Raw genomic sequence first — 25,552 nt, 5'->3', positions numbered from 1 at the left:
TCAGTTAAAGAAATAAAAAGCATTGAAACCACAGCATTTGTGTCTTTTTCCCTCAGTTATGTTATCTCTGAGGTCTTTTGCCTCTCCTTTTATGGAATCATGAAAATGTTTTTGTGCTGCTGTCTCAGAGAAGGAATGCTGCAGCTCCAGCAGTGCTGCCTGACACTGAGGAACCTCGCAGCCGGAGATCCATTCAGGCAGCGCTGTCTCTCTTGGCCCATCCTCTGGTCTCCGTGCAGACTGACGTGCCTCTTGATGCCAAAGCTTGTGCAACAAAATTCTGTTTTCCTCACTCTTGACATCTAGTGGTAAGCCTGGGTTACTTAGACTAGCTGGGTTTTCCCATACTGTATCTTGATCCATATCTCTGTGCTTGAAGTCTTTGTAGGAAGGGGAACGTGCAGATTTTGGAAGAGACTCAGATTCAGGCCTTCCTGAAAGCTGCTGTCTGTGCAGTGCTTCTGTTTGCAACGTGTCAGTGATTTTCTGAAGTTTGCTTATTTGCAGCCGAGTATCCAGATAGTGAACTTTCTGGTAGCATGTCTGAGACAGAGTGGCCTTCTCCTGGCTCACCTCCCATTTCTGGTCCATGCTTTCTGTCACTTTACACTGCCAACCTAGACTGGCTGCTGTTTTTATTTTACTCAGCGTGGTGTTCGAGTGGCTGGGTACAACAGCAGGGACTCTGCGTAGAGGCAGAGGCATCTGAACACTGGAAGAGAGCTGTTCGTGCAGAACTGATTCACGGGGACGTCGACCTGGAAATAAACATGCAGTGCGCCCTTCAAGAGGTCTCACTTGTGAGAGACTAGGCAGAAATATTTCTTTCTATATGGAGGAAAGAGTAGGATTTACAGTCATCTAAGTCTCTTATTTTAGCAGGCACTGCTTATTTGAATAGACCATTGTTTGAGACTAGTGGAACAGCTCGGTTAGGGGTCTCCCAGGCAAAGGGTAGGAGCCCAGACATTTGTTACTGTCTTGCCACTTCAGGAGCTTAGAGTCAATCTTTATGCTTTGGAATAGAAAATATTCTGCTCCATGCCAATGAATAAGCTATGAATGGGTATAGATGTCTTGTGCTCTTCTCCTTTCTTCTGTAAAATTCTGTCTTCCATTTGTGGTGTCATAAGCAGTATGACAGTATAAAGGGTGACTTGCATTAGTGTGCTTTTAAATTCTTTTAGGAACTGTTGCAAGAGGGACTGAGGGTGCTGGCATGTGGCTTTTTAGTTCTCTCAACCACAGTTTGATGCACTGCTTGAATACTATTACCCTGTATTAATCATTTGTAGTGTTGAGTCTTCAGATACTGGTGCAGAGTCAAAGCTGCATTGTGTAGGAACTGTTCAAACATAATGTACATTGGAGTCCTATAGCCAAAGAATGGATGTCAGCAGTTACTGTGCTGAACAATGAGTATTTGATGTTTAATTTGTGTATGTTTTAAGTGGAATAATGTTGTTCCAATAAATCAGCATGGGCCAGCGTAGGCCTCTGCCAGTCACACTTTGGAAGCCAGAGGGCAATAAAACTGCTCAGTTTTGAATTAATGTAAGCTGCTAGTTTGGATTTTCGTTTCCACAGACCAGCTGTTGAAACTGGTCTTTAAAGTGTTCATCGTCATAAAATGAAATATTTGTTTCTTCATCACGCTGCAGAAAAAGTTAGACAGATTTTCCATTTCAGTTACAGGGATTCAATTATCAGAAACTTGTAAATACCATTTCAAAACAGATTTCCTTAGTTGATTTTTTTTTTTTTAAATCCAATAGAAGAAAAGTAGGACAATTTGGGTACTTTTTATCCAGGGCCATTTTTGGACTATAAGAAAATGACAGGATCTTAGTTGCCCTGCTTCTTGTATGGCTGTGCAGTTTGAACCCAGAAGTGCTGTAAAGCCAGCAGTGCTGTGGAAGGGTGAGCAGGAATCCTTCCTTCTGTTTTACCTGCAGATTTGCTTAGTCAGTTACAGTCAATTAGACGTGTATGTACTCTGCATGACAATGTGCAGGTGTCACTGAAAGGCTTAAGCCATTACAGGTAATGATGCATTAGCAAAAAGCAGCTCAACTTGATATGCTGTGCCTGTTATACCATGTTATGCTTCATTTGCCTAGGTAGCATTTAATACAAATAGATTTTTTTCTCTTTTATAGAGGCCACGCAGAATATAAAATTGTTGGAGACAGTAAACATGGAGTTTCTGAATGTAGTTTTGTATGTTCTTTAGAGTAAACTTTTGCATTAAAGTAGAATCTGGTAATGTTACTGATGCACCCTTAAGGAAAAAAGGCAAATGACTTGCATAAATGGAGGAGGATGAATCTTAGAAACTTTGCCAAACTTAAAATGCTGTAGTTAGTAAAGAGACAATAGTCTGCAATGGTACTAGAATGGTACTAGGTCACTTCTCAAATAAAGCAATGTGCAATAAAGACAGTAAGTTGATGAGTTCAGTGGAGTTGTCCTGATTAACACCAGCTGAACACCTAGCCAATATGTTTCAGTCTCTGGACATCTATCCAGTATGTTTCGATCTCTGTAGTGCTGCAGCATTCACATGAGAGCTGCCAATTTGTTTTATGGAGACTGTTACTCATACTTCTCAAGGCAAAAGGTCCTTTGAATTGCTGTCATGTGTTGGTGGCAAGTTGAAATGATAAGGTAAAACATAAGCAGATAATCACAATAACTTTCCCCTCTGCAAACCCTGAATGAGTCATCAACCCATTACAAAGGTTCAGTCAACCAGCTGTGTCAGGGCTGTTTTAGTATACAGAACTTTCGCCTCTGCTTTAGAGTGAGCCTTGCCCTGCACTCAAGTATTACGAAAGACAAGGCTTAATTCTGCTAGCTGAGTCTGGTAATACTCTTGCCAGTATTACCTGTGGTGGAAGAATGAGATTCTCAGTAAATGCAGTGCTTACTAGATCCTCGTCTTCGCTTAGTTCTCCAGTTAATCTGCCAACTGCTTTCATGTAACAGTTATCCAGCATAGGGGGATTCATAGGACCTCTTCCTTAAGGGAGACATATTTTATAGTCACACATTTTTATTGGTTAGGAAAATCAGAATTTAGCCACAGTCCCCCTGAAAAACCTCAGTTTGTGTCATCTGTGTTGTTAAATGACAAAAAATGAATTTATTTGGTAAATTTAGGGGCTAGCACTTTGTCGCCTTCCATTGCTATCCCAAGTAAATTAATTTAACAAAAAGTGCTTACCTGTGAAGTCTCGACTGTACGTTGTGATCCCTACAGCTCTTTCAGTGTTTCGTAGCAGATTGGTTGTTCTTGGAGAGGGGTTATGTTCTAGGTCTTTAAAAGTGGAGTTGGGGGCCACTGTCTTTCGCGGATTTGAATAGTATATTTGACACTTTTCTTCAGAAAACTTGGGAAGCTGAAGGATGAGAAGAAATATGTATGGTATAAACCAAATATGTGTGCTGGGTAGATAAGCTATTTTAAAAGTTTGAAATAACACACACTGCTGTCGTGTGTGTCTGTGTGTCCCCACCTTATCTGTTTAGTAAATGCTTACAAAAGTACAAATGTGGTGGAAAAATATCTTCAATACAGTATTATTATGCAAGTGGAAGATTCAACAGGTACATAATTCAGCTGAACTCAATTCAAATAACTTGGAATCAAGTTCTCCATGGTAGCCACACTTAAGTAGAACATTACAGGCTATATAAGCTTTCTTTTGTAGCCACAAGAATAGGTTGCCTTAAAATGGACAGCTGCTTGTTGTTTCCCTCGCCACATCCGTAAGACTGTGTGTGTACAAAGGTCGTATGTTTCTTCATTTACCGCTATTTTTTACTACGCTATTCATGACTTTTCTCTCTCATCAAACTTGAGGCTACATCCCTTTGGGAAGAGAACTAATGTTTAGCCAAGCTGAAGAACAGTACAAACATAATCATTCATGAACAAATTCAGTCTTCTGTTTTATGGACCAGCCTAGTCTCCATCATTACAGCTGTGGAAGGCAAGGTGGGAGTGAAAGACTGTCAACAAAGAGGATGTCTATTTTCTTGAAGACATGGAAATAGATACACCAGCCTGTCAGTGTGTTCGCAGGACTTATGGTGAGGTAAGGAGGAATAAAGATCTACTGCTGCCCAAATTCTTTTCTTTGAAAGGCTGCAGAGCATAATCTGGGCTTCTGAATCAAGCACCCCCCCACCAATGTATGGTCAGCAGCTATTATTGTTTCTTCTTCTTCTTCTTACCTCCAGAGCTGCTTGGCTAGGTCCTACGAGAGTTAGTTAGTTCTCAAAGCACTTCAGTCATAGGACAGACTGCTAGCTTCTTATTTTTTTATGTATTGCTGAAGTGGCTGAAAACTGTCTCTAAAGCTTTTCACTCTTTGTATGCGTGATGCCTGCTTCATGGCCTGCAAGTGTTTGGAACAGTGCAGGAGCTCTCTGTGTAAAAATGTCTCCCATGAAAGACATGCAGAGAAGTTTAATTAAAAAAAAAAAAAAAAAAAGTCTTTTTGCTCTTTTCTGTATGAAGTACGTACTTGGAAGTATGCGTGCTGTCCTGGCCAGTGCACAGCCTTCTCCTGGGAGTCAAAGAGAATACTGACAACTTCATGCCTGTATGGATTACCTATAGAAGAAATATTTAACATATTGTAATGGAACACTATGGATCAGAATGACAGATGGATCTGCATTTTAATCTCTAGGTGTATGCTCACTATAAAGACAGCTGTGCTGGTGGAAGAGGTTCTTTCCGTGAGCTGCTGCAAATGTCTCTTCTACCTTGGGAGAATGACCTCATGGATCTGCAGACAGAACTCATCTTCACTCTTTTGGTGCGAAATCAGCAGGGTTAGATCAGACCACCCATTTAATCAGCATAAGTTAACCCAGCTGTCTTTTTGGAAGCACTCAGTGTGATTTATCTGCACCACCAGATCTTCAAGGCTACTCATCTCAGGCAGAGAGGTGGTGACAAGCAGCTGGATCTTATACCAGATAAAGTGCCTCTTCAGAAAGCCATCTGCTCATGGCTAATTGCAGGAGATCTGGACTGATTCATACACAAGCATGGCAGATTCTTACTGCATTTTCTGTGCATAATTTTTGCAAACAGTGACAACAAAAAATAAAGCTTGATGAATTGTGAAGCTGGCTTTGCAGTCCAATGCTGTCGCCATCAGAGGAATAACTGAGTGCTAGTAGGTGTCTTATAAACATGAAACTGCACAGCATGCTTGGAAGATCTTACTTTCCAACCCTGGTTCTATCACTGCTTTGTCTGTCTCCACTCTTTCTGCCTCAGTTTCCCTATTTAACTCACAGTGATGCTGTCAGCATTAACTACATAGTAACCACTCTGTGTTTTGTAAAGGTGAGGTGTAGAAAAGGCACAGAGCTTTTAAATAAAACTGTCCAGTAGTAAAAATCACCTGAGTGTGATCTGGGTTATCTGTACTTAACCAGAAATTTCTCCTTTAGTCACCGAGAGCTGGAGTGTCCTGATCGCAGAGGAAATCAAACCATGTGGAAGGAACAGCAAATGAAGTTAAAGTATTTTTTAAGTGCCAGTGATAGCTGCCCCCTTAGCTAGTAATTCTGAACCTGCTAAGCTTTGCTGGAAATAGGTCTCGGCCTCCAGTGATCCTTCTGTTGTGCAAAAATAGGCTTTATAAGCCCACCTCCACACATGATTAGTGCTTCTTAAATTGACCAATGGTGAATGAAAACTAACTAAAAATGACTACTACTAGCATTACATATTCTGTGGAAAGATTTGGGTTTGTGTGGACAAATACTCCAGTAAAAATGGCTTGTGTACCCAATTACATACATAACTGTACAGCACTGTGCCAATGACTGGGAAAGGCAGCTAATTAATGCAAATTGACCTCCTACTTAACATTATCAGCTTTTACTCCGCTGAAAAGCTTCTTATCCATGCCAGCGTACGCTTTTTCTGTTTCACACAGTTATTGCCAAACCCTTCCTGGAAAGCACTGCCATGGCTCACAGAAGTGCTGGCTTTCTCCTGTCCCATATTCCCCATAACCCTGTGTGGTCAGCAGCTGCCAAGGACTCCTCATCAGTTCATGCAGGTGATCTTTAAAGTATTCCAAAATGAAGTACCTGTCAATATATCAATGTAGTAGAATGCCTGCAGGGAAAAGCAGACTAAGAAAGAAAATTTAATGTGCTTTTTCTCCAATATATTATATAAAACACTCTCACAGAAAAATGCTGCTGTGATTAAAAACAAGCACCTCATGATGGCTTACATGGTGTTCTGTAAATAATGAATATCTAGAGCTTCATCTCAGCATTCATAAGGGGTTAGAAGCATTGCTTTTTCTCCCTGGACCTTGTTCTACCATCTGTGTAGTGATAAAATATGTTAAACCATTCAGCTCTCATTTCAGGGGTACCCCAGCAAAGGTATGGCAGGCATTACTTGGCCTCAAAACTGCTAGTTTTAGATCCCACTGATGCATTTTTTTTCCTTTTTCTTCCACTCTGTTGGGCTGTGAAGAATTATTTGTCTGACAGAAGATACCAGATACACTAAATGATCCATCTTGCCTTTGTGGAGATTAACAGATATGTAAATAGCTCTCTTGGCTTCTGAGGCTACAAGGTGTTCATGTGAGTTGGGTTTAGTCACCATTCTCAGTGCTGAGGTATCCTCCATGGAGACTGCAGCTATTAGCACATAGAGCTCTAATTTAAGCCAAGATGCTTAGCTTGACCACTGACATATTCAGATTCTGGCTCTCTCAAGCTTCAGTAAATAAGAGGCATGACTTCAGTAATGTTTTTAAGTAAGTTTCAAGAATAAATGGTAAACCAACAGAGTGCTATCTTACCTCTGGTCTTCATCAGAACAACCACATCAAAAGCCTTGGTAGGGATATTGGGATGGAAAGGCTGATGACTGCTTGCATTGATCCCAGTGTCTCAAACCTCAGGTGATCTGAAGTTTGGGAACATGGCGTACCGAGAGGTGTGTGTCTGGTACGGATGAGAGCTGGGAAGTGGCAGACACAGTGGTCTTGGGTTGGTTTGAATCATCAGGAAGAAGAATAGAAAGAAAGAAAATATCCTGATTTCGCATTTCACAGAGATTTAGCATTAAATAAAACACTTTGCAAGAACTGGGAGAGATGTGAGAATTAGAAAGGCAATATCTTAGTGCTTTAATCCCCTTCTGCTTGCACCCTGCAAAGAATTCACAATGATGCACACCTTTTGCACATAATCAGTCATACCAGTTCACATTTACTTTTATGTGTCTTAAGGGAATAAAAATGTGGTCTTCTGATTCTTGCACAGCTTCAGTTAATATTAACTGATTTAGTGCTTGTGAAATCCAAATTAGCCTCTAAAAAGACATTTTTATTTCTGTGAGGAAGGAGGATAAAGCTGAACTGGAGAATTTTATGGGATGCTGAGAACTGGGATTTCATGGAGTGCCCATGTTCCTATGGCTGTTCTTTTCAGCTTTCAGGTTTTAAAGTTATTAATTATTTAAAGTTATTAATTATTAATTAAATAAAGTTAATTAAATAAAAAATTAAAAGAGTAAAAAAATTATAATAAAGAAATAAAATTAAAGAACATCTTAAAATCAGGGGGATCCTGAAGTCTTCTGAGGAAAATTAAGGCAGTGGTTTATTCCAATAAGAGAGACTAGCACCATGTTTGGATTCTTCTGAACTTTACTGCAGCTGCATACAGCAGCTTACTGAGAGTGAGTACCTTTCTCCAGTTGCTGTATAAAGTCTTATACAGGGGCCAAATTAATTCTGTTCCTGAGGCTGTGCATCATGATATAATGAGACGTCTTGCAAAGCTGGGTTTTTCCAAGGCTTCTCTCTCATAAATCTGTTTTATACATACTCTGGATCGCTTAGCTGTGCTTGGTAGATGTTCCTAAACACTGTAGTTCCCATTAGGTAAAGAGCCCATGAACAACACTGCCAGGAAAACCCAATTAGCTCATAGGCAAGTCAGCAAGATTAGTATTTGTTAGGAGAGCGGGGTGTGCTAGGCAAACACTGCTAACCTGCCAAACCTATCGTTACATGCTTCATTCAAGAGAGAAGTTTTTTTGCCTAGTAGCATTGCTGCTGCTTATTGCCAATGAACCTGTACTGTGCAATTATGGCTGTGAGATGAGCAACATGCATTTTTATTTCTTGAAGGAAAGATAATATATGATACGGGTGAAATGTACTTACTTAGCCAATCTGTCTGGTGGTTTATGAAGCCTGTATTAGGGAAGAAGAATAATAAATAAGTTACCTGAAGTGACCCTTGTTCATTTGCACCTCCCACACTTTATCTGAATCAGTGCAATTAATATATATTAGGGACAAATCAGTGTGTAAGCAGTGCAGTCAATATTCTTACTGATACCACTCGTTACGTGAGGAATGTTTTGTGTTGCCAGGTGCCAAAGACTGAAAAGACACCAGGAACAAGTGATGTGCAGAATGTCTTTTTAAAAGGAGCGAGGAGAAAATCTAGACTCTTACACTTTTGTGTAATAAGCTCTATATTAATTAGCAATGGTATGTGCTATTAGTAAAAATAATTCCTTTTGTCAGTAATGCAAAACAGTAATGCAAAACAAATAGCAATGGTATGTGCTATTAGTAAAAATAATTCCTTTTGTCAGTAATGCAAAACAGAAAGTTTATACTCTCAGAGAAAATGCTTAATCATTCCATGCTGGTAAATTACTTATATTTTACCATGGAGACTGATTTTATGCTTCAGATAAATTTTTTAAAAGCAATCAAAAGATAACACTAACTTTAAAGGGCGAGAATTTCATCACTGAGGCTAGCTAGGAGTCTCTTCGCAATTGCACCAAGTCAGAAAAATGTCTAAGATTGAAAAATTAATTAATTTGCGTAATGGGTCTTAGTGGTATAATAATAAAAAAAAAAAAGGAGCCTGAAAGGCAATATTACTGGACAGATCTAAGTGGCTCACCTGGAGCTCCAAAACCTCATGTATTTCATGAGGAAGGCTTTAGTACCAGGTCTTGCTTGAAAGGGTCTTTACCATATATGGGTAGGAGAGATAGACAGCTAGTGGTCTTTCTTTTAAGCTTTATTATTTGTACAGTGATCACACAAAGTTTCTTGATTCTACAAGGCATGTACCAAAATCTTCATGTAGCCCTCTCATGTTTCTCAGTGAGGAGAGGTATGCCCCAAATTCATTCCCAAGGAGGAGATGGTGATAACGTCTCAGGGCTCCTCCCCTTGCTCAGTTAGAGGACAGGGCTGTGTGGGAAGTTAACGGGCCCTGTGGGAACTCCATCATTTCAGCCTTAGCAGTTGCTCCGGGAACTCTCTTCCTCCCACAGCTGGGGATTACCCAGTCTCCTGGTTAATGATGTAGCCGTGGCATGGGCACTGGACCCAAGCACTGTTGAAGTCACCTGTGGTTCAAGACCTGCAACTTGGCCACTCGATCATTGAATTAGTCTCCGTAAAAGTAGGTGTTGCACAGTTACAAAGAGGAAATACGCCCATTTGCTCAAAGAATTTAAAGGAGTCCTGTGCTTATTTCTTTCCGTAATGACATGGGTGTTTTGAAGATAAACTTCAAGTGCCAGTTCGATTTTGTTCACACATTGTTCTAATACAATGTGCAGAAGTCTTGCATTTCATTGTGAAATCTGTGCTGAGAAGCTGTGAGACTCAGTGCAATCAACGTGAGGCGTGATATCTCACAGATTACTGTGCCAGCGTAACTCATGCCTCAGCTGAGCTGAACAAAAGATCTACTTTTAATGTGGGGTGCTACAAAGATAACAGGACTTAAATGAAGTGTTGGATTCTGAAAACCATTTGTATATTGTTGCATTAGTTACGACCTGGGAGTCTGATTCAAACTTTGTGTCTGTCTTTAAAATGGAAAGCTTTTATAGAAATAGCCGTACTTACAGTACAGCAATTTTTAAAATTTTGTTCCACACATACTTCTAGTTGATTTTCGATTTCTACAGTTAGAACTGGTGCTGTAGATATGAAGGAAAATACTTCTTAGTGTTTATTTTCAATTCCCATTGTGTTACGATTGTAACATTGTAACAATGTGAATTGAAAATAAACACTAAGAAGTATCTTCAGTTTCTGTTTCCATTCACGTTGTGTTACAATGTGAATTGCTACATTATTCACTGCATTCATTGGACACACTCCTGATACAAATACGAAAAGATAAGGAGAGTCAGTCTGCTCTGTGCTCTGGCATGGCAAAACCACTTCAGTACCTTTGCAGAGCACTTTTCTATGTAATATCTAAACTTAAGGCAGCAATAAACATGAACATGCATTTTCATGACTCTGCCATGATTTAGAGAAGCTTTGTGAGCTCAGGTTGTATCAGCCAGCAAAGCTTCGCATTTTCAAACGTGGACAGTTATTGAGAGTGTTTCTTACTGGGTGATCAAGCCTGAAGCCACCCAAATGGATGGCAGTATAGAAAAGTAGAGCTCAGACTGGAAGGAAGAAAGGAATAGCATTTTTTCCAAATTTGGCTTTGAGATGCTGTCACTGGAGTTCTAGTAGACTTTCGCTGGAGTCTGCCAGTATCACACAAGAAACAGGTGCTCAGTAATACATTTTCTGCCCCGTTATGTTCAGTCCGCAGAGGATATGGAGTCTGTCAGTCTTTTGCCCACAGTTTGGAAAGTCTCAGAATAAATCCAGGGAGGGGTCCAGATGGACATCGTCCCATTTCCCTAGCAGTGAATGCACTGTGGGCACTCATCACATGCTTTTTGACAAAATAGGCATCAACCAAGTCTCGTGTGTGAGGGAGTATCACTATGGAAACACTGGCTTTGCCTGCAGTAGTTCTGCAGCTCCCCTTCTCATGTCATGCTGAGCACTGGGTGCAGAGATGCACTTGTTCGGTAATGGTAATAAAAGACACATTGGAACCCGTGTGACTTTCATAAGGGGCTTCCACTTCCCACTATTTTTCTACTCTTCGACACAGGAGTAGAGCTGTTTCTCCTCTCAGGTGTGGTGTTAGCCTGGGAATGATGCAGTGCAGGGAGCCTCATGACCTTCAGCTTCTTTTCTAGATCAGGCCAGAGAACTTTTTGCTGCTCTTTCCTGTTAATTTCCCACATACTCAGTAAATTATTAAGAAGTTGTATCATTCATGCCAGTTTTAACAGGAAGGAAATTATGGCTGGAGAATAAAACATTTCACATGTGTAAACTGGCTTTCTCTGCAGCCCTTTATTCTTTCAAAGGGAGGCAATCACTTATCTTGCCTAACCTTAAAACCTGCTTGGTCAGGGGGCTGCAGGTCAGGGAACCACCAGGGGTCAAGGAGATGGGGGACAGCCAGAGGAATGGAAGTACAGCGTGGCGTGATAAACAGTGAAAGCAGATTAAAACCCACATGGAAAAAAGCCAGGTTTAATTCATTCTGTGCTGTCACTGAACGCAATGAAAACCTCATTGGTGTGACTTGTCTTTGGAAGGACAGCTGCAAACTCTCTAGCCTGATACAGCATGAGCGTGTGTATAACTAGGGTTCTTGGCAATGGCTGAAGGGTGTTCTTCAAGGCTTTTCAGGATTTTGCAGTCTTGTTTGATGTGAACTGTGTTTTTGTGATTCTGTGATTCTGTGAACTCATTACGTCTTTAGATGGGAGGAGGCAGCTACTTTTCTCCACTACATTTGACTGGGAGGGCATGTGCATGTGGCCCACTGCTAATGCGCTTACAAAAGCACATCTGCACAAACCCAGTGATTCATTCTAGTGCAAAACTGCACAAGGATACGTAGTGTGCATGCTTAAGGCAATAGCATAGTTGTCCCATGAAAGTGTACAGAATTATTGCAACTGCCTGGTAATTCATTTCCCACAAAAGACAGTAATGGCTCAAAGGAGCCCTCACAGGCTATAAGGTAAATAAACTGAGTGTTAACAGCTCCCAGGTAGGCCTGAAGAGCACCATTCAGAGGGTATTTTTCAGGAAAGGTTCCACATGGCTGTCACTGCTTAATAGTCCCTGGCATCAGGAAGAATATTTGCTCTGAAAGACCTTGGACTATGAATGCGGAACATTTTTTTTTGTGTGTGTTTCACTTTTTGTTTTAAAGGATATATTCTTTCATTTAAACATCTTTCAAAGAATGAGAAAATAAAACCTTATGGGAAAAGAAAATGCTCCAACTAGGACAAAGCATGGAGACCCAGCATGTTTCAGGTTAAGATGTGAGTGCAAAATAATGGAGAAAGTACATCAATGTGCTGTTGATCAAATATACAGACTCCAAAGTCGTGTACTTTTCCGTAAATACAGGGACAGAGTTTGATCTACTCTTGTGTAAAACCTCCTTCCCCTTATGCAGCTAGCACAAGGGCATAGAGTCCCAGCAGTCCCTGGTTCCTTCCTCTTAAGGAAGCAAATCCCGAGAAAGGTGCCACGATCTCTGCCTCAGACTGTGTACGTGGATGCTGCATTCTGGTGAGGAGCTGACACAAGTAATGCTCTTGCTCTGAAGTGAATGGGTCCCAGAGCATCCTTGACCAAGAGGCATCTGAGGTTGACCAGCCTAGGAATTACTGAAAACACAGCAGGCCTCTTACCCTATGCAAAGGGCAGGTTTTAGTTTTACTCCACAATCTGTGTTTCTGCTGTTTCAGGGATACCAATATAAATGTCACATAACAGGATGCTTATTTGACTAGCAAGTCACAGTGGACCTAATTGTTCCCCAGCATCATTCCACTGCAGTCAATGGAGTTTTCTAGGGGATGGATTAAGTAATAAAACAGAACCACCCAGCTTGACTGTGCAACAGGAGAGTGCCCGCTTTGCATCAATGTTGGTTTTAGAACAACTTTAAAATTACTCCATTGTCTTGCAGAAGTGCACGGGCCAATTCTTGTCACTCAGTGCTTAGGAAATTTGTAGGAAGGAACTTGCAGGGAAACTTGCTACTTCCGTGTGGCTTGAAATCAAATTCTGCAGAAGCAGCACAGCCAATGCCTCTAATGTTCATTGCTGGTCAAAGGCCGTAAGCTGTAAGAAAGAGTTTTGGCTTGTACACTCTTGTAGGTAACCACACTCCCTGCTGCTTGTGCTGCATGCTGTAACAGGGTAATAATGAGAGAAGCCTGCAAAAAGCAGTGGGTTACAGAGAGGATGGTTACAGGTTTCCTTGTGTAGCTTCAATGTCCAGTTTACAATTAAATCCCCTGCTTTCTAGAGTATCTGAGTTTACACAAAATGGGAGCAGGTACCTCACATGCTGGGAGCTTAAAGGGAGAGTGGTGGGGTCAAAGAAGGTGTCTCACAGCCCTGTAAAGATAACTGAGAAATCATTGCAGAATTATACTCGGGTTTCTAATATTCTCTAGTTATGAATGCTAATATGAGAGTTGTAACTTGTTAATTTTCTGCTTTTGAAGAATTTACATTTGCACTTTAAGTTATGTTAATCCAAAATCTCGGTAGTTTGATCAAATTTAAACGTTTTGCTGGTGCCATCAAGTGGCAAAATCCTGGATTGCAAAACTCTAGCAGTATCCAAATTCACTCGGTCTGATACCTCGTGAACAGCAGTAGTGAGGAAAATAATCTTTGCCATATATGTATATATACACACCAGAAAAATGAATGGAAATACACATGGTGTCATGGTTACTTCAGTTACTTCAGTTTAATCTGGATTCTAACTAGTAGAAAGGCCAATATTTTTGAGTATTACACGTTGATAAAGATGGACAACCTGTAAAGCAGTCCATTATTGAAGAGATACTAAACCGATGAGGTACGATGCCGTATTCTGAATTTCCTTCCCAACTGCATTTGCTCTCCTTTGTTGCTAGCTGATCCCTTTTTAGAGAACATAGCCCTTCAGATGTCATATCATATCTGCACTTTGTATCATATGTGCGTAATATCGCCAGAGTAGAACAAATATTCAGTTTGCTGTTATATTCATGAAATTCACAATCTGGTTAGTGCATAGTTTAAACTTAAAGTTCATCATTCACACGCACATCACTTTTTTTCAGCTGGGTGATGTCATAGTATTGCTCATTGGGAAGGCCTCTGGGCAAAGAGAAAGCGTTTATGTATCAAGCTTGTGCTCTATTTGCGTATAAAAATCCAGATAAATTGATATGTCTTTGTCTTGATTTCTCAGATAACATTTAATATCAAAACTCTTAGATGCTGCCAGTGTGGAAATCTATCCTGGGTTTTGAAATCTAAGAAGTCCTGCAGGGCTGGATTTTGAGAGGTACTGAGCACCCGTGCCTGAATCCAAAGTTCCTGAGAATGCTGAGTGTTTCCCCCTGTGAAAGCTTAGCCTTTACAGCGACTCACCATGTACACCTAATACTCTGTAGGAGCTGTGGGAATGCCTTGAGTGGGTGTGGGTTCCAACTTTTGGCCTGATAAGGAGTGAAGTTATTCCTGTGTTGTGGGGATCACTTTCAGCTCCTTCTGATGCCAAGAGGCTCCCAGAATCCAGCCAAACTGCATGGTCCTCATCTATTGAAAAGAATCTGAAGAGGAGACACCACCATCCCTGTCTTTGAGTTTAAACTACGGAAAATAAAGGAGTTAGTATGGGAGTCAGGTAAAAAAAAATAAAACAAAAAACACAACAGAAGAGAGGGCGAATGGGAGTGGCAAAATGAAGGAAATGCAGTTGGAAAAATCAGCCATAACCAGTGGGATTTTCCTGGTATTAGAAATGCGTTAAAGTTCTGACCTGGCCTTGCTAAAGCTGAGCTTGACCCAAAGCAGCTAATCAAGTATCTGTTACTAAAAGGAATGGGTGGGCTTAATTGCATGGCTGAAGAAGAGATGTTGACTGCAAGAAAGGAAGAGAAATGATGCTGAATCAAAAGGGATTTGTTTAACTTATGGCCGGCTTAATGGACTCCCAAGGCTTGGTGTTATAGAACAGATCAACAGGAATATGCTCATAATATTCTGGGTCTAACCGTGAGTTCAGAATGGTTATTGCCTTCTCTTTGCTCTTTAAGCACGTTCCCACATTTGCACTGCCCAGTGTAATGTGTGCTTCTGTGCCACGTGTGGTGTCCGTTGAGCAGCATGGCCATCTATGGGCAGATTTGGCCTTCCAGCTTTCATGCAAGGCTGTGTGTTCAGAAGCGCTGAGCATCTCCATCTTAAACTAAACTGTGCTGGTTTGGGCTGAGGTAGAGTTGATTTTCTTCATAGTAGCTAATACGGGGCTATGTTTTGGATTTGTGCTGGAAACAGCATTGATAATACAGGGATGTTTTTGTTATTGCTGAGCAGTGCTTACGCAGAGTCAGGGCCTTTTCTGCTCCTCACCCCGCCCCAGCAGTGAGGAGGCTGGGGGAGCATGGGAAGCTGGTAGGGCACACGGCTGGGACAGCTGAGCCCAGCTGACCCCAGGGATGCTCCATGCTGTATGATATCATGCTCAGCATGTAAATCTGGGGGAAGAAGACAGAAGGGGGGGACACATTCGAAGTTATGGTGTTTGTCTTCCCAAGTAACCGTTACGTGTGATGGAGCCCTGCTCTCCTGGGGATGGCTGAACACATGCCTGCCCGTGGGAAGCAGTGAATGAATTCCTTGTTTTGCTTTGCTTGCGTGCACAGCTTTTGTATTACCTATTAAACTGTCTTTATCTCAACCCGTGAGTTTTCTCACTTTCACCCTTCAGATTCTCTCCCCCATCCCAGTGTGTGTGGCGGGGGGGGGAGGAGGGGAGTGAGCAAGTGGCAGCGTGGGGCTTAGTTGCCAGCTAGTGTTAAACCACAACATAAACTCACTGAGACTCCCCTTCTCCCCTCTCAGCCCTGTCACACCACAGTAGTACCAAGAAAAACAACAGATGGATGTCATGAACATGGGTTTGTAAAGTAGCCTGCAAACCTCTTCTCCCTTTCTGACAGCTAAGTTGATTTTCTGGGTTGGGACATGTAGTCGCTGTGACTCATCTACCTTCTCATTAGATACTATGGCTGAGTTTGCCAAAACCTTTGCTTGCTTGCGATGTGAGGGTGGGAATGTAAAGACAGCTACACAGACTATATGCCACCTAGGCATTTTCCACCTTGTGGAAAAGGGAAGGCTGGTTTCTGGACCTCTTTATATCTTCAGAGTGGGATTCACTTGGATGGATCAGGGGCTCTACAGTCATGTGCCTGAACAGCAAATAATCCAAGGGATTGCATATTCAGAAAAGAAAAACACAAGAGCAATGACAATTCTTGTTTCAAGCTTATTATACATTCTTGCACTGATCCTGTCACTGGGATCACAGCACTTTGTCACATTCCTGGTATGGAAGTCCCATCAGCATCATTTAACAAGAGCAAGTGCTGGATTCTCCACCTGGGACAGGGTAATCCTGGTTATACGTACAAACTGCGGGACAAGAGGCTGGAGAGCAGCCCTGCGGAAAGAGATCTGGGGGTTTGGGGGGATGGAAAGTTGAATATCAGTCAACAGTGTGCCTGGACAGCCAAAAGGGCCAACTGTGTCCTGGGGTGCATCAAGCAGTGTCCTGGGGTGCCTCAAGCACAGCATAGTTAGCCAGTCGAGGCAGGTGATTGTCCCACTGGTGCGGCCCCACCTCGAGTACTGTGTCCAATTTTGAGCACCTCATTATAAGAAGGACATCACACTATTAGAGTGTGTCCAGAGGAGGGCAACTGAGACAGTGAAGGGTCTCGAGGGCAAGACTGATGAGGAGTGGATGAGGTCACTCAGCTCATTCAGCTTGGAGAAGGTTGAGGGGTGACCTCATCGCAGCCTACAACCTCCTCAAGAGGGGCAGCGGAGGGGCAGCTGCTGATCTCCTGTCTCTAGTGACCAGCAATAGGACACATGGAAATGGTATGAAACTGCATCAGGGGAATTTCAGGTTGGACATTAGGAAATGGTTCTTCACTGAGAGGGTAATCGGTCGCTGCAACAGGCTTCCCAGGGAAGTGGTCACAGCACCAAGCCTGTCAGGAGTCCAAGGAGCATCTGGATGACGCTCTTACTCATATTATTTAGTTTTAGATAGTCCTGTGAGGACCAGGGAATTGGACTTGATGATCTTTATGAATCCCTTCCAACTTCAGATATTCTATGATTCTATGATCATTTTACAGAGAGGCTAGTTCATGATAATGCAGAGAAGAGCAAGGGCAAGAAGGCATGTTTCTAGTCTCTGAGTCATGTTTTAACCCTTGGACAGCCATGCAGATGCCTGATCTGCATATTCCGTTCCTGTGCTCCTGGGAAGCCTGCAGGGCTGAAGCTATCCTTGAACTTCTCCAAGTCAGCCCTACGCAGCAGCATTTTCTGCCTTCAAAGCTTTCCTGTAAGTCAGTAATGGTGATTTGAAGCCTACCTGAATGTCTGAACAACAGAGATTTGGCATCATCATTGTCCTACCTATCTGTCTGTCTGTCTGTCTATCTATCTATCTATCAGCTAGTCAGGTTTTTTGTTGGTTTTTTTTTTTTTTTTGACTAATACTATCATGATGAATAAGAAGTTTTGGAACTGGTTTCAGTGGAAGTGGCGCCAACTCCAATATATCCTAAAGAAGATATTTGTTGTGGTAAGAGTCTAGGAGAAGGAGCCCTGACTCAGAAAGCATACCCCAGAGCTCTTCCTCTTCACTGTTGTCTAGACAGATCTCAACAGCTTTCTGGAAAAACTGAGCACCGACTTTTCATGTTTATGCCTATGGTATTTATGTATGCTGTAAATTAGGCCAGTAGCAGCCTTTAAGGTCAGGAAAGGTGTTTGGGACAACAGCCAACAGTAAATAATTATCAAATGATGGGCAAAAAATAGATACGGAAATTTGGAAATTCAGCAAAATGTTCAGCAAAACACTGTGTGGAGTTTTGTGGGTACCAATACATTCCCACATTAATATTTAGGGCATTATGAAAAGAGTAGAAGCCTAAATTGCCCATTTTTGGAATGCAGATATTTGCACATCTCAGTCTACACTGCTGTCTAACCTGTTAGCTGTGTGTTGGAATTCTTGTTGAAAACACTTCACTTAAACATTTTGACTGTCAGAAGTATTTGTCTAGCCTACCTTGGCCAAGAGTCTACGCCATTACTATAATGCTGATGTCCTTTAAAAAATGTACATGGAGACTTGTCCTTTGCCCTGTTGTCTTCTGGCAGTACAGGTAGTGCAATTCCTCCATCCTCCCTTTCTGCTCCCTGGGGAAACTTGCAGCGGTGAAGGGATTCCCTGAACTCTTTATATCCGAAAGAAAAAAAACACAACAAGTTCTTTAATGGCATAAGTGATCGTTACTTGAAATCTTTTAAACAATGACAATTTGGCTTTATTTTCTTGGCTCTGAGTTACTCAGCCTTATTCTGGGTGATGCTATTATGGTGAGCTGGCACTAGGAGAAGTAAGTGATTGGCAATTGTTTAATGAAGGTTGAATCAAGTCTATTATGTTTTGATCAGTGAGAAGAAAAAAGAAGGTGATAGATACATGCAGCTTGTACGTCTTACAGTCTAATTGAGTCTCAGCTGCCAGCACATAGATGTCTGCACTGTCCCTTCAGTAATACATAAGTGACATGTGGACAGCCAGTATATGTAGTAGCACAAATGGAAGCTTTAGCATCTAATTCACACTGATTTCAGAATTTTTTATTTGTGCTTTTGAAAACCTCCCCTCTCCATCTCTACAGGAGGGGGAGAAATGTTACTGTTTAGTAGCTGTAATTCAAACTGAATGCAAGCTGTGTCAGACACTTCACATGGATGTGCGAGTGGCTGAGGATATTCAGTATATTTCCATACATCCGTGTCATTTGAAATCAAGCAGTTCAATGTGTTTAGATGCGTGTTCACCTCACATTGTTTTGGTTTACAGTGTTGTAATGATGGATGCCAAACTCGTAGAAAATTTAAAGCTTCCTTTTCTTTTGGGTGGCAGCAGTTTTCCCGTCAGGAGAACACATGCACAGCCAACCGTCTTCTTATTAAGGAGATAAGCCCTGGGAGGAGCAGGGAGTCGGACTTGATGATCCTTATGGGACCCTTCCAATTTCAGATATTCTATAAGAGCCAAAGTGAGTGATTTAAATTTCACTTACTTGTCCAGGATTTTCTGAAAACTTTATCAAGGAAACAATGAACTGTTGTGGTATGTGATGGGCATGGCCACCCTCGGGGTGTTTTACTGGTGTGTTGTCTTCATTCATATAAAACCGGAGAGAGCGATGTTTAGATGAATGGGTAGGTGACCAGCAGCCATGTCTGCATTTGTTATCAGCCCTTCAATCACTGAGTGGCCCCGATTCTTGCTTTAGCTAGACCTCATCTGTACTACCATCCTTTTCTGATGTTGGATGTTTCTTTCCTGATGAGTGAAGGAGTGGGACGTGGCTGCAGACCAGTAGGACTGCCTTTGTTGAGTGTGGTGTAGGCACTGCACTGCTCTCACAGCACAGGCTGTGGTGAATCATGCAGATATTCCAACTCACTCCCAATTAGCTTGGGTTTCTCTGCCTTGTGCCACAAAGTATGGTGTTGGTCTAAGTTTCTGGCTGTGTGATTCCTGATGGAGTGAGGTATATCAGCTAAAGAAATCCTTGTTTAAGCAGACGTATTATTACTCTTTGCTAGTGTTGATCATTACATTGGAGATAGAGGGAGAGGGTGTTTTTTATTAAGCTATACTGGGAGAAAGTGCCACTCTGCAGGTATTATCTGGATTCAGGATTATGGTGGCTTTCATGTGTAAGGTTCCGCTAATTCTGACTTAGTTTTATATTGATTCAGAGGTAGAACAGCATCCCTGAGCCCACATCTCCTAAAACACGAGGGGAAATAGGCTTGTTATTGTGCGGCTGTGAGCAATGAAGTGAGCATCACAGTCCTGACCTTCATTACGAGTATAGGCTTTTAAGGAAGAAAAAATAAATGGCTACAAAAACTTGTTGTCAGAGTACATTTAGACTCAGAGTGTGGCAGAGTCGTGGATATCTGAACAGATCTTAGGAAAATCTATGTGAGAGATCATGATCTACAAGATGCAAACAGTGCTGCTGTGTTGTGTTTGTTCTTTCGTTTCTTGGCAGCACAGTGCCCTCCTATCATGTAGTTCCTTCCACATGGTTCAGCATGACTCTACTACCGCCTGATGCTGTTCCTTTATCCTTTTTGCCAGGGTGAAAAGTGCAATATGTTTATATTGTACAATGAACCAAAATAAGAAGGATCTGATGTACTGTAGATTATCAGAAAGCTTTTCTGGTTTTAAGTTTCTGAAGGAACACCAGCATCCATTTCTTAAGTTCTGTCTTAGAGCCTCATTTCCCCTTTCTGAAATTAGGCAGGCAGATGCCAAGTCACCTGCATGGCTGTGGTTTTGTATTCATTAAGCTGACTCTCACTGGAAACGTTAATTAATGATTCTTGTTGACTGCTATCTGTAGGTTACTAAGCAGTAGAACATCACTTTACCTTAGACAGAAAAGAGAAACATTGCACACAAAGGTCTGATCATCCATTCCGCCGATATAGGTCTTTGTTAAGCTTAAAATGCTTCCAAGTCTCCTTCTCACAAAGAAACATTTACACCTGATATTGATCCAATGATATTGAAGACCTCAAGGGCACAGAAAAAGGTGTCTCTACCCAGAGAATATCAAATGAGGTCTAGGGTGAAAAAAGGTTTAAAGAGTATATCATGAACAATCCTTAAAATCTCAGCAATATAGTCAATCATTTAATAGACAATTGCCATTTCTAACTTCTGCAATTGTAGATCTATTCTGAATTCTGACAGCCAACTTCCAGCTTTCTGGCTCCTTTGTTCTTACAAAAAAAAAAAAAAAAGCTAATGTTCTGGAATAAGAAGATTGGTTTGCTAGTGTCTCCTTTATTTTTAAAAAGTTGCATTTTTCCCTTTTAATTTGTTTTGTGGTGGGGAGCTCAAACCAGAGTGTATGAATACAGGGTTTTAGATTGTGAGCTTGTAAAGGGCTCCAGTAACCGATCTGATCAGTGCAAGAAGCCAACACTACTGAGGGGGTGTGTTGCCAACAGCTTCCAGAAAGTCTGTGGAAAGAGAGGTCTCAAAGGGAGCTGCCTCTGTATGAGTTCACATAGGGTGCATTCACACTGGTCTTGTAATTTGGAACAGGACTGCACTTTTAACATGGATCTCTCAATGGTCTCTAATTTGCAGTGCCTTGGTTTTGGAGTACATGAAGTGGACTCCTTCTGGATGAGATTAACTGGAAGGAATGCACCACATCCACAAATGGACCGTCCATCCCTGGAGTCACACTAGAGGTAATCTAAAGTAAATAGCATCTGAAATGCATTTTTTTTCTGGACCTCAGACCCTCAGCACCAACTGTTGCACGCTCCACATCTTCTGCTGTAGTCCACAATAGTGGCCAACGTAGACATAGTCACTGAGCAACATACTGGTTTGGAATTCAGTGAATTTTGGGGGGATGTAAATGGCTGAACCTTTTTTTTTTTTATTAATTCCTGCCCAATAAACTTGTAAATAACTATACACATCATCTTAGTATATCAATGCTGAATCTGACTATCTGTTGATAGGGTAAAATCCTTAGGCTACCTTCTTTGTGTATAAATAATCTAGCCACTCTCCATGATATTTGAAAAGTCATGGCAGTCAGGGGAAGTCCCCGTGACTGGAAAAAGGGAAACATTGTGCCCCTTTTCAAAAAGCGTAGAAAGGAAGACCCTGGGAACTACCGACCTGGCAGCCTTACCTCTGTGCCTGGGAAGATCATGGAACAGATCCTCCTAGAAGATATGCTAAGGCACATGGAGGCCAGGGAGGTGATTCGAGACAGCCAGCATGGCTTCACCAAGGGCACGTTCTGCCTCACCAACCTAGTGGCTTTCTATGATGGTGTAACAACAAGGGTGGACAAGGGAAAACCAATGGACGTCATCTATCTGGATTTTTGTAAAGCCTTTGACACGGTCCCCCACAACATCCTTCTCTCCAAATTGGAGAGCCATGGATTTGATGGGTGGACCATTCGGTGGATAAGGAATTGGTTGGATGGTTGCAGCCAAAGGGTAGTGGTCAACAGCTCAGTGGAGATGGAGACCAGTGACGAGTGGAGTCCCTCAGGGGTCCGTACTGGGACCGGTGCTGTTCAATATATTTATCAATGACATGGACAGAAACATCGAGTGTGCCCTCAGCAAGTTTGCAGATGACACCAAGCTGAGTGGTACGGTTGATACACCAGAAGGACGGGATGCCATCCAGAGGGACCTGGACAAGCTGGAGAGGTAGGCCTGTGTGAACCTCATGAGGTTCAACAAGGCCAAGTGCAAGGTCCTACACCTGTGTCAGGGTAATCCCCGCTATCAATACAGGCTGGGGGATGAAAGGATCGAGAGCAGCCCTGCTGAGAGGGACTTGGGGGTACTGATAGACGAAAGGCTGGACATGAGCCGGCAATGTGCACTGGCAGCCCAGAGGGCCAACCGTGTCCTGGGCTGCATCAAGAGAAGCGTGGCCAGCAGGTCGAGAGAGGTGATTCTGCCCCTCTACTCTGCTCTGGTGAGACCTCACCTGGAGTACTGCGTTCAGCTCTGGAGCCCTCAGCACAAGAAGGACATGGAACTGTTGGAGCGGGTCCAAAGGAGGGCTACAAAAATGATCCGAGGGCTGGAGCACCTCTCCTATGAGGACAGGCTGAGAGAGTTGGGCTTGTTCAGCCTGGAGAAGAGAAGGCTGCGGGGACACCTGATTGCAGCCTTTCAGTACTTAAAGGGAGCCTATAGGAAAGATGGGGACAATCTTTTTAGTAGAGACAACAGTGATAGGACGAGGGGTAATGGTTTTAAACTAAAACAGGGTAGGTTTAGGCTGGATATAAGGAAGAAATTCTTTACAATGAGGGTGGTGAAACACTGGAACGGGTTGCCCAGAGAGGTAGTGGAGGCCCCATCCCTGGAAACATTCAAGACCAGGTTGGACAGGGCTCTGAGTAACCTGATCTAGTTAGCGGTGTCCCTGGTTGCTGCAGGGTGGTTGGACTAGATGACCTCTAGGGGTCCCTTCCGACCCAAAACTTTCTATGATTCTATGATTATACAAATACACATACGTGCTTCTGGTTATTCAAGGATGCTGTTTATCAATGCAAATATTGGTAACAAATACTCTAGTCCAAGATGGTGGACTAGATTCATGGATGCATTATTTTTAAAAGCTGAGAACAACTATGTTCTGTTTATTTATTTGCTTGTAATTATGTGACTAGAAAAAAATGCACTATTTAAGAAGCATGTATGGTGTTGTAGAACAGGCAGCCACCTTCTTTTCAGGTATAAATTGCTGAGTTCATGTGAGTGTGTGTTGTTACATTAGCAGAAAAATGTAGCTTATTGCCTGTGTTACAATACAGATTTTCCTGTTCACAGATCAAAAAAATGTAACGACCTGGCCATGATTATTTCTTATTTGTGTTTCCGAGTTGGGGCTAGCATAGCTGTCATCTGAAAGATGCTTTGCTGTTGTGTTCAGATCCTGATATTACACCCCATTCTGAACTTAATTTTTACTTTTGCTGATTATCCTGTGTAGACAACATGAATCTTTCCTGTACATTCACTAAAATTTAGATCAGGCTTGTAATTCAGTAAACTTTTAGGTCTGTCAATAGTTAAAACAGTTCAGAAGGAATTTCATGCAAATTCCTCTAATACAAGGAATACAACAAAATCTTGCATCAGGGAAGGTACGTAAGTGGGAGGCATCAAGACACAGTTTGACAAGTGTGATAATCCAATATTATCAAAATAGTCTGACTGGAATTCAGATGTTGGATAAGAGATGTTACAAATAATGGAAGAAGTTAGCAGTAGTAGTAAACCAGAAGACTATCAGTAAGATGGAAACTAAGAATTGGTTTTGCTAACGAAAGAGGTAAAATCTCATGTGAAAGAACACTGGAGGACTAAAGCTAACTCTGGAATCTGTTACGTAAGTGAAAAACAGAAATTTAGATCAAAAAAATTTTGTCATGATTAGTGAGCAGCATGGAGGTTCAGTGTTCCAGAACTTCAAAAATTGCGAGAATTCTGCCATATCCTGCACCCTAGCCAACAGTATAATTGGGTCTGTAAAATACAGTAAAAATGCATTGATTCCTGAAACTTCCTGATTACACACTAGTGACTATGAAAGCAAAATGCTGGCTTGCTGTAATTTTAAATTTTAATTTTTAAGTTTAACTCATTATTTCTAGGTCAACCTGTAATCTGGGAAAAAAAAAAAAAAGGTTCAAAACATGAGCAGATCAAAGAATAACATGATAAACATTTGTGATCAGTTTGTGAAATATGCTCATTTTTTCCAAATTACAGGTACAATATACATGTTGGTTTTATTCTTTATGAAAATTATTTCAGGAGATTTTGAGTCCTAAAGCAACAATATAAAGTATTTTAACAGTCCTCTTTTCAGCTGTAATCAACATATTTCCCAGGGAACTGACAGACTCTTGCACAAAGTAGAAAACATTTCATTTCATTAAAACAAAAAGAAAAAATTGTGTCATGCTGGAAGAACATAACCATTAGACAATACTTTCGGTATCAGCAAATGCATATCAAATAGTTTTAATGGAATCATTTACCTTTATGCATTCTGTTCTTACCTGTCTTGTGAGACAGTTGGATAAGAAGGAATTTGAAGTGGAGTTAGTACCTCATTGGACTCAAAGGTTCTTGATAGGATTTCAGTTCCCTCAGTTTCTCTGTAGCAGGGAAGATCATGCAGCAGCATCGTGTTTCATATTTGAGCTTCCAGGGGAAGATACAGGGATAAAATACCAAATATCAAAGGTTTTGTTAGTGCAGCTGGATGTTAAGGAGGAGACATGGATGAATTCTGCCCAATTCTGGCAAGTTTTGATAGGAAACAATAGTTGCTTTTACTACTGCTACTGGTTATTTGTACCAGGTTGCAAAATAAAACCAAAAAAAGGGGAAGATTAAGGAGGTGCAGTGCCGGTGATTTGTGTTACTAATAAACAGAAGCTAGAAATAAACTTTCAAGTAATGGGGTGAGAAAGTTTGGACTTGCATTCAGAAAGTCTCACTTGGGAAAGTCTCACTTGGTGAGTTTGGATTCATTGTAAAGTTCCAGTCCCACTCTGAAAAGGATGATGTTAAACCCATGATGTTTTTCGTAGTAAAGAATTTTTTCCTTAATTGTCATGGTTCTTGTCTTTCTGCCTCTGTGCAAAGGGTAAGTGCTGAAGTCCTCCTTTCACTTGATTCAACACTGGTTGATTAGCTCTTTGTGAGGAGAGGTGCTATATTGGGTCATTATAAAACCCTCTGCTCTCTAGAATGCTATGCAGGCATTTATATCTGAACAAGTTGCCTCTGTTCTGAGCTGATGTTGTGCAAGAGAAAAGCACCAGGACTTGTACTTTCTACCCAGTGAAGCTCTGGTTCACAACATCATCTTGTCTTGAAGAACACCAGCAACTTCTTAGATG

General features: G+C 41.6%; 1 protein-coding gene across 1 annotated transcript; it reads right to left on the bottom strand.

The window, feature by feature from the left end:
• Positions 1-24,831, bottom strand: SPMIP4 (sperm microtubule inner protein 4). Its single transcript, XM_009941386.2, is given in 10 exon segments — positions 1-564; positions 712-828; positions 2,931-3,022; positions 3,227-3,401; positions 4,533-4,621; positions 6,858-7,042; positions 8,232-8,261; positions 14,025-14,096; positions 18,103-18,305; positions 24,718-24,831. Coding segments are annotated over 10 exon segments (1,641 nt in total).
• Positions 24,832-25,552: the final 721 nt, after the last annotated feature.

Source organism: Opisthocomus hoazin, chromosome 4, assembly GCF_030867145.1.
Source record: "Opisthocomus hoazin isolate bOpiHoa1 chromosome 4, bOpiHoa1.hap1, whole genome shotgun sequence".
In the NCBI taxonomy this organism is placed as follows: Eukaryota; Metazoa; Chordata; class Aves; order Opisthocomiformes; family Opisthocomidae; genus Opisthocomus; species Opisthocomus hoazin.
Note: the sequence above shows the minus strand (reverse complement) of the source record. Positions and strands in the feature narration are given on the sequence as shown.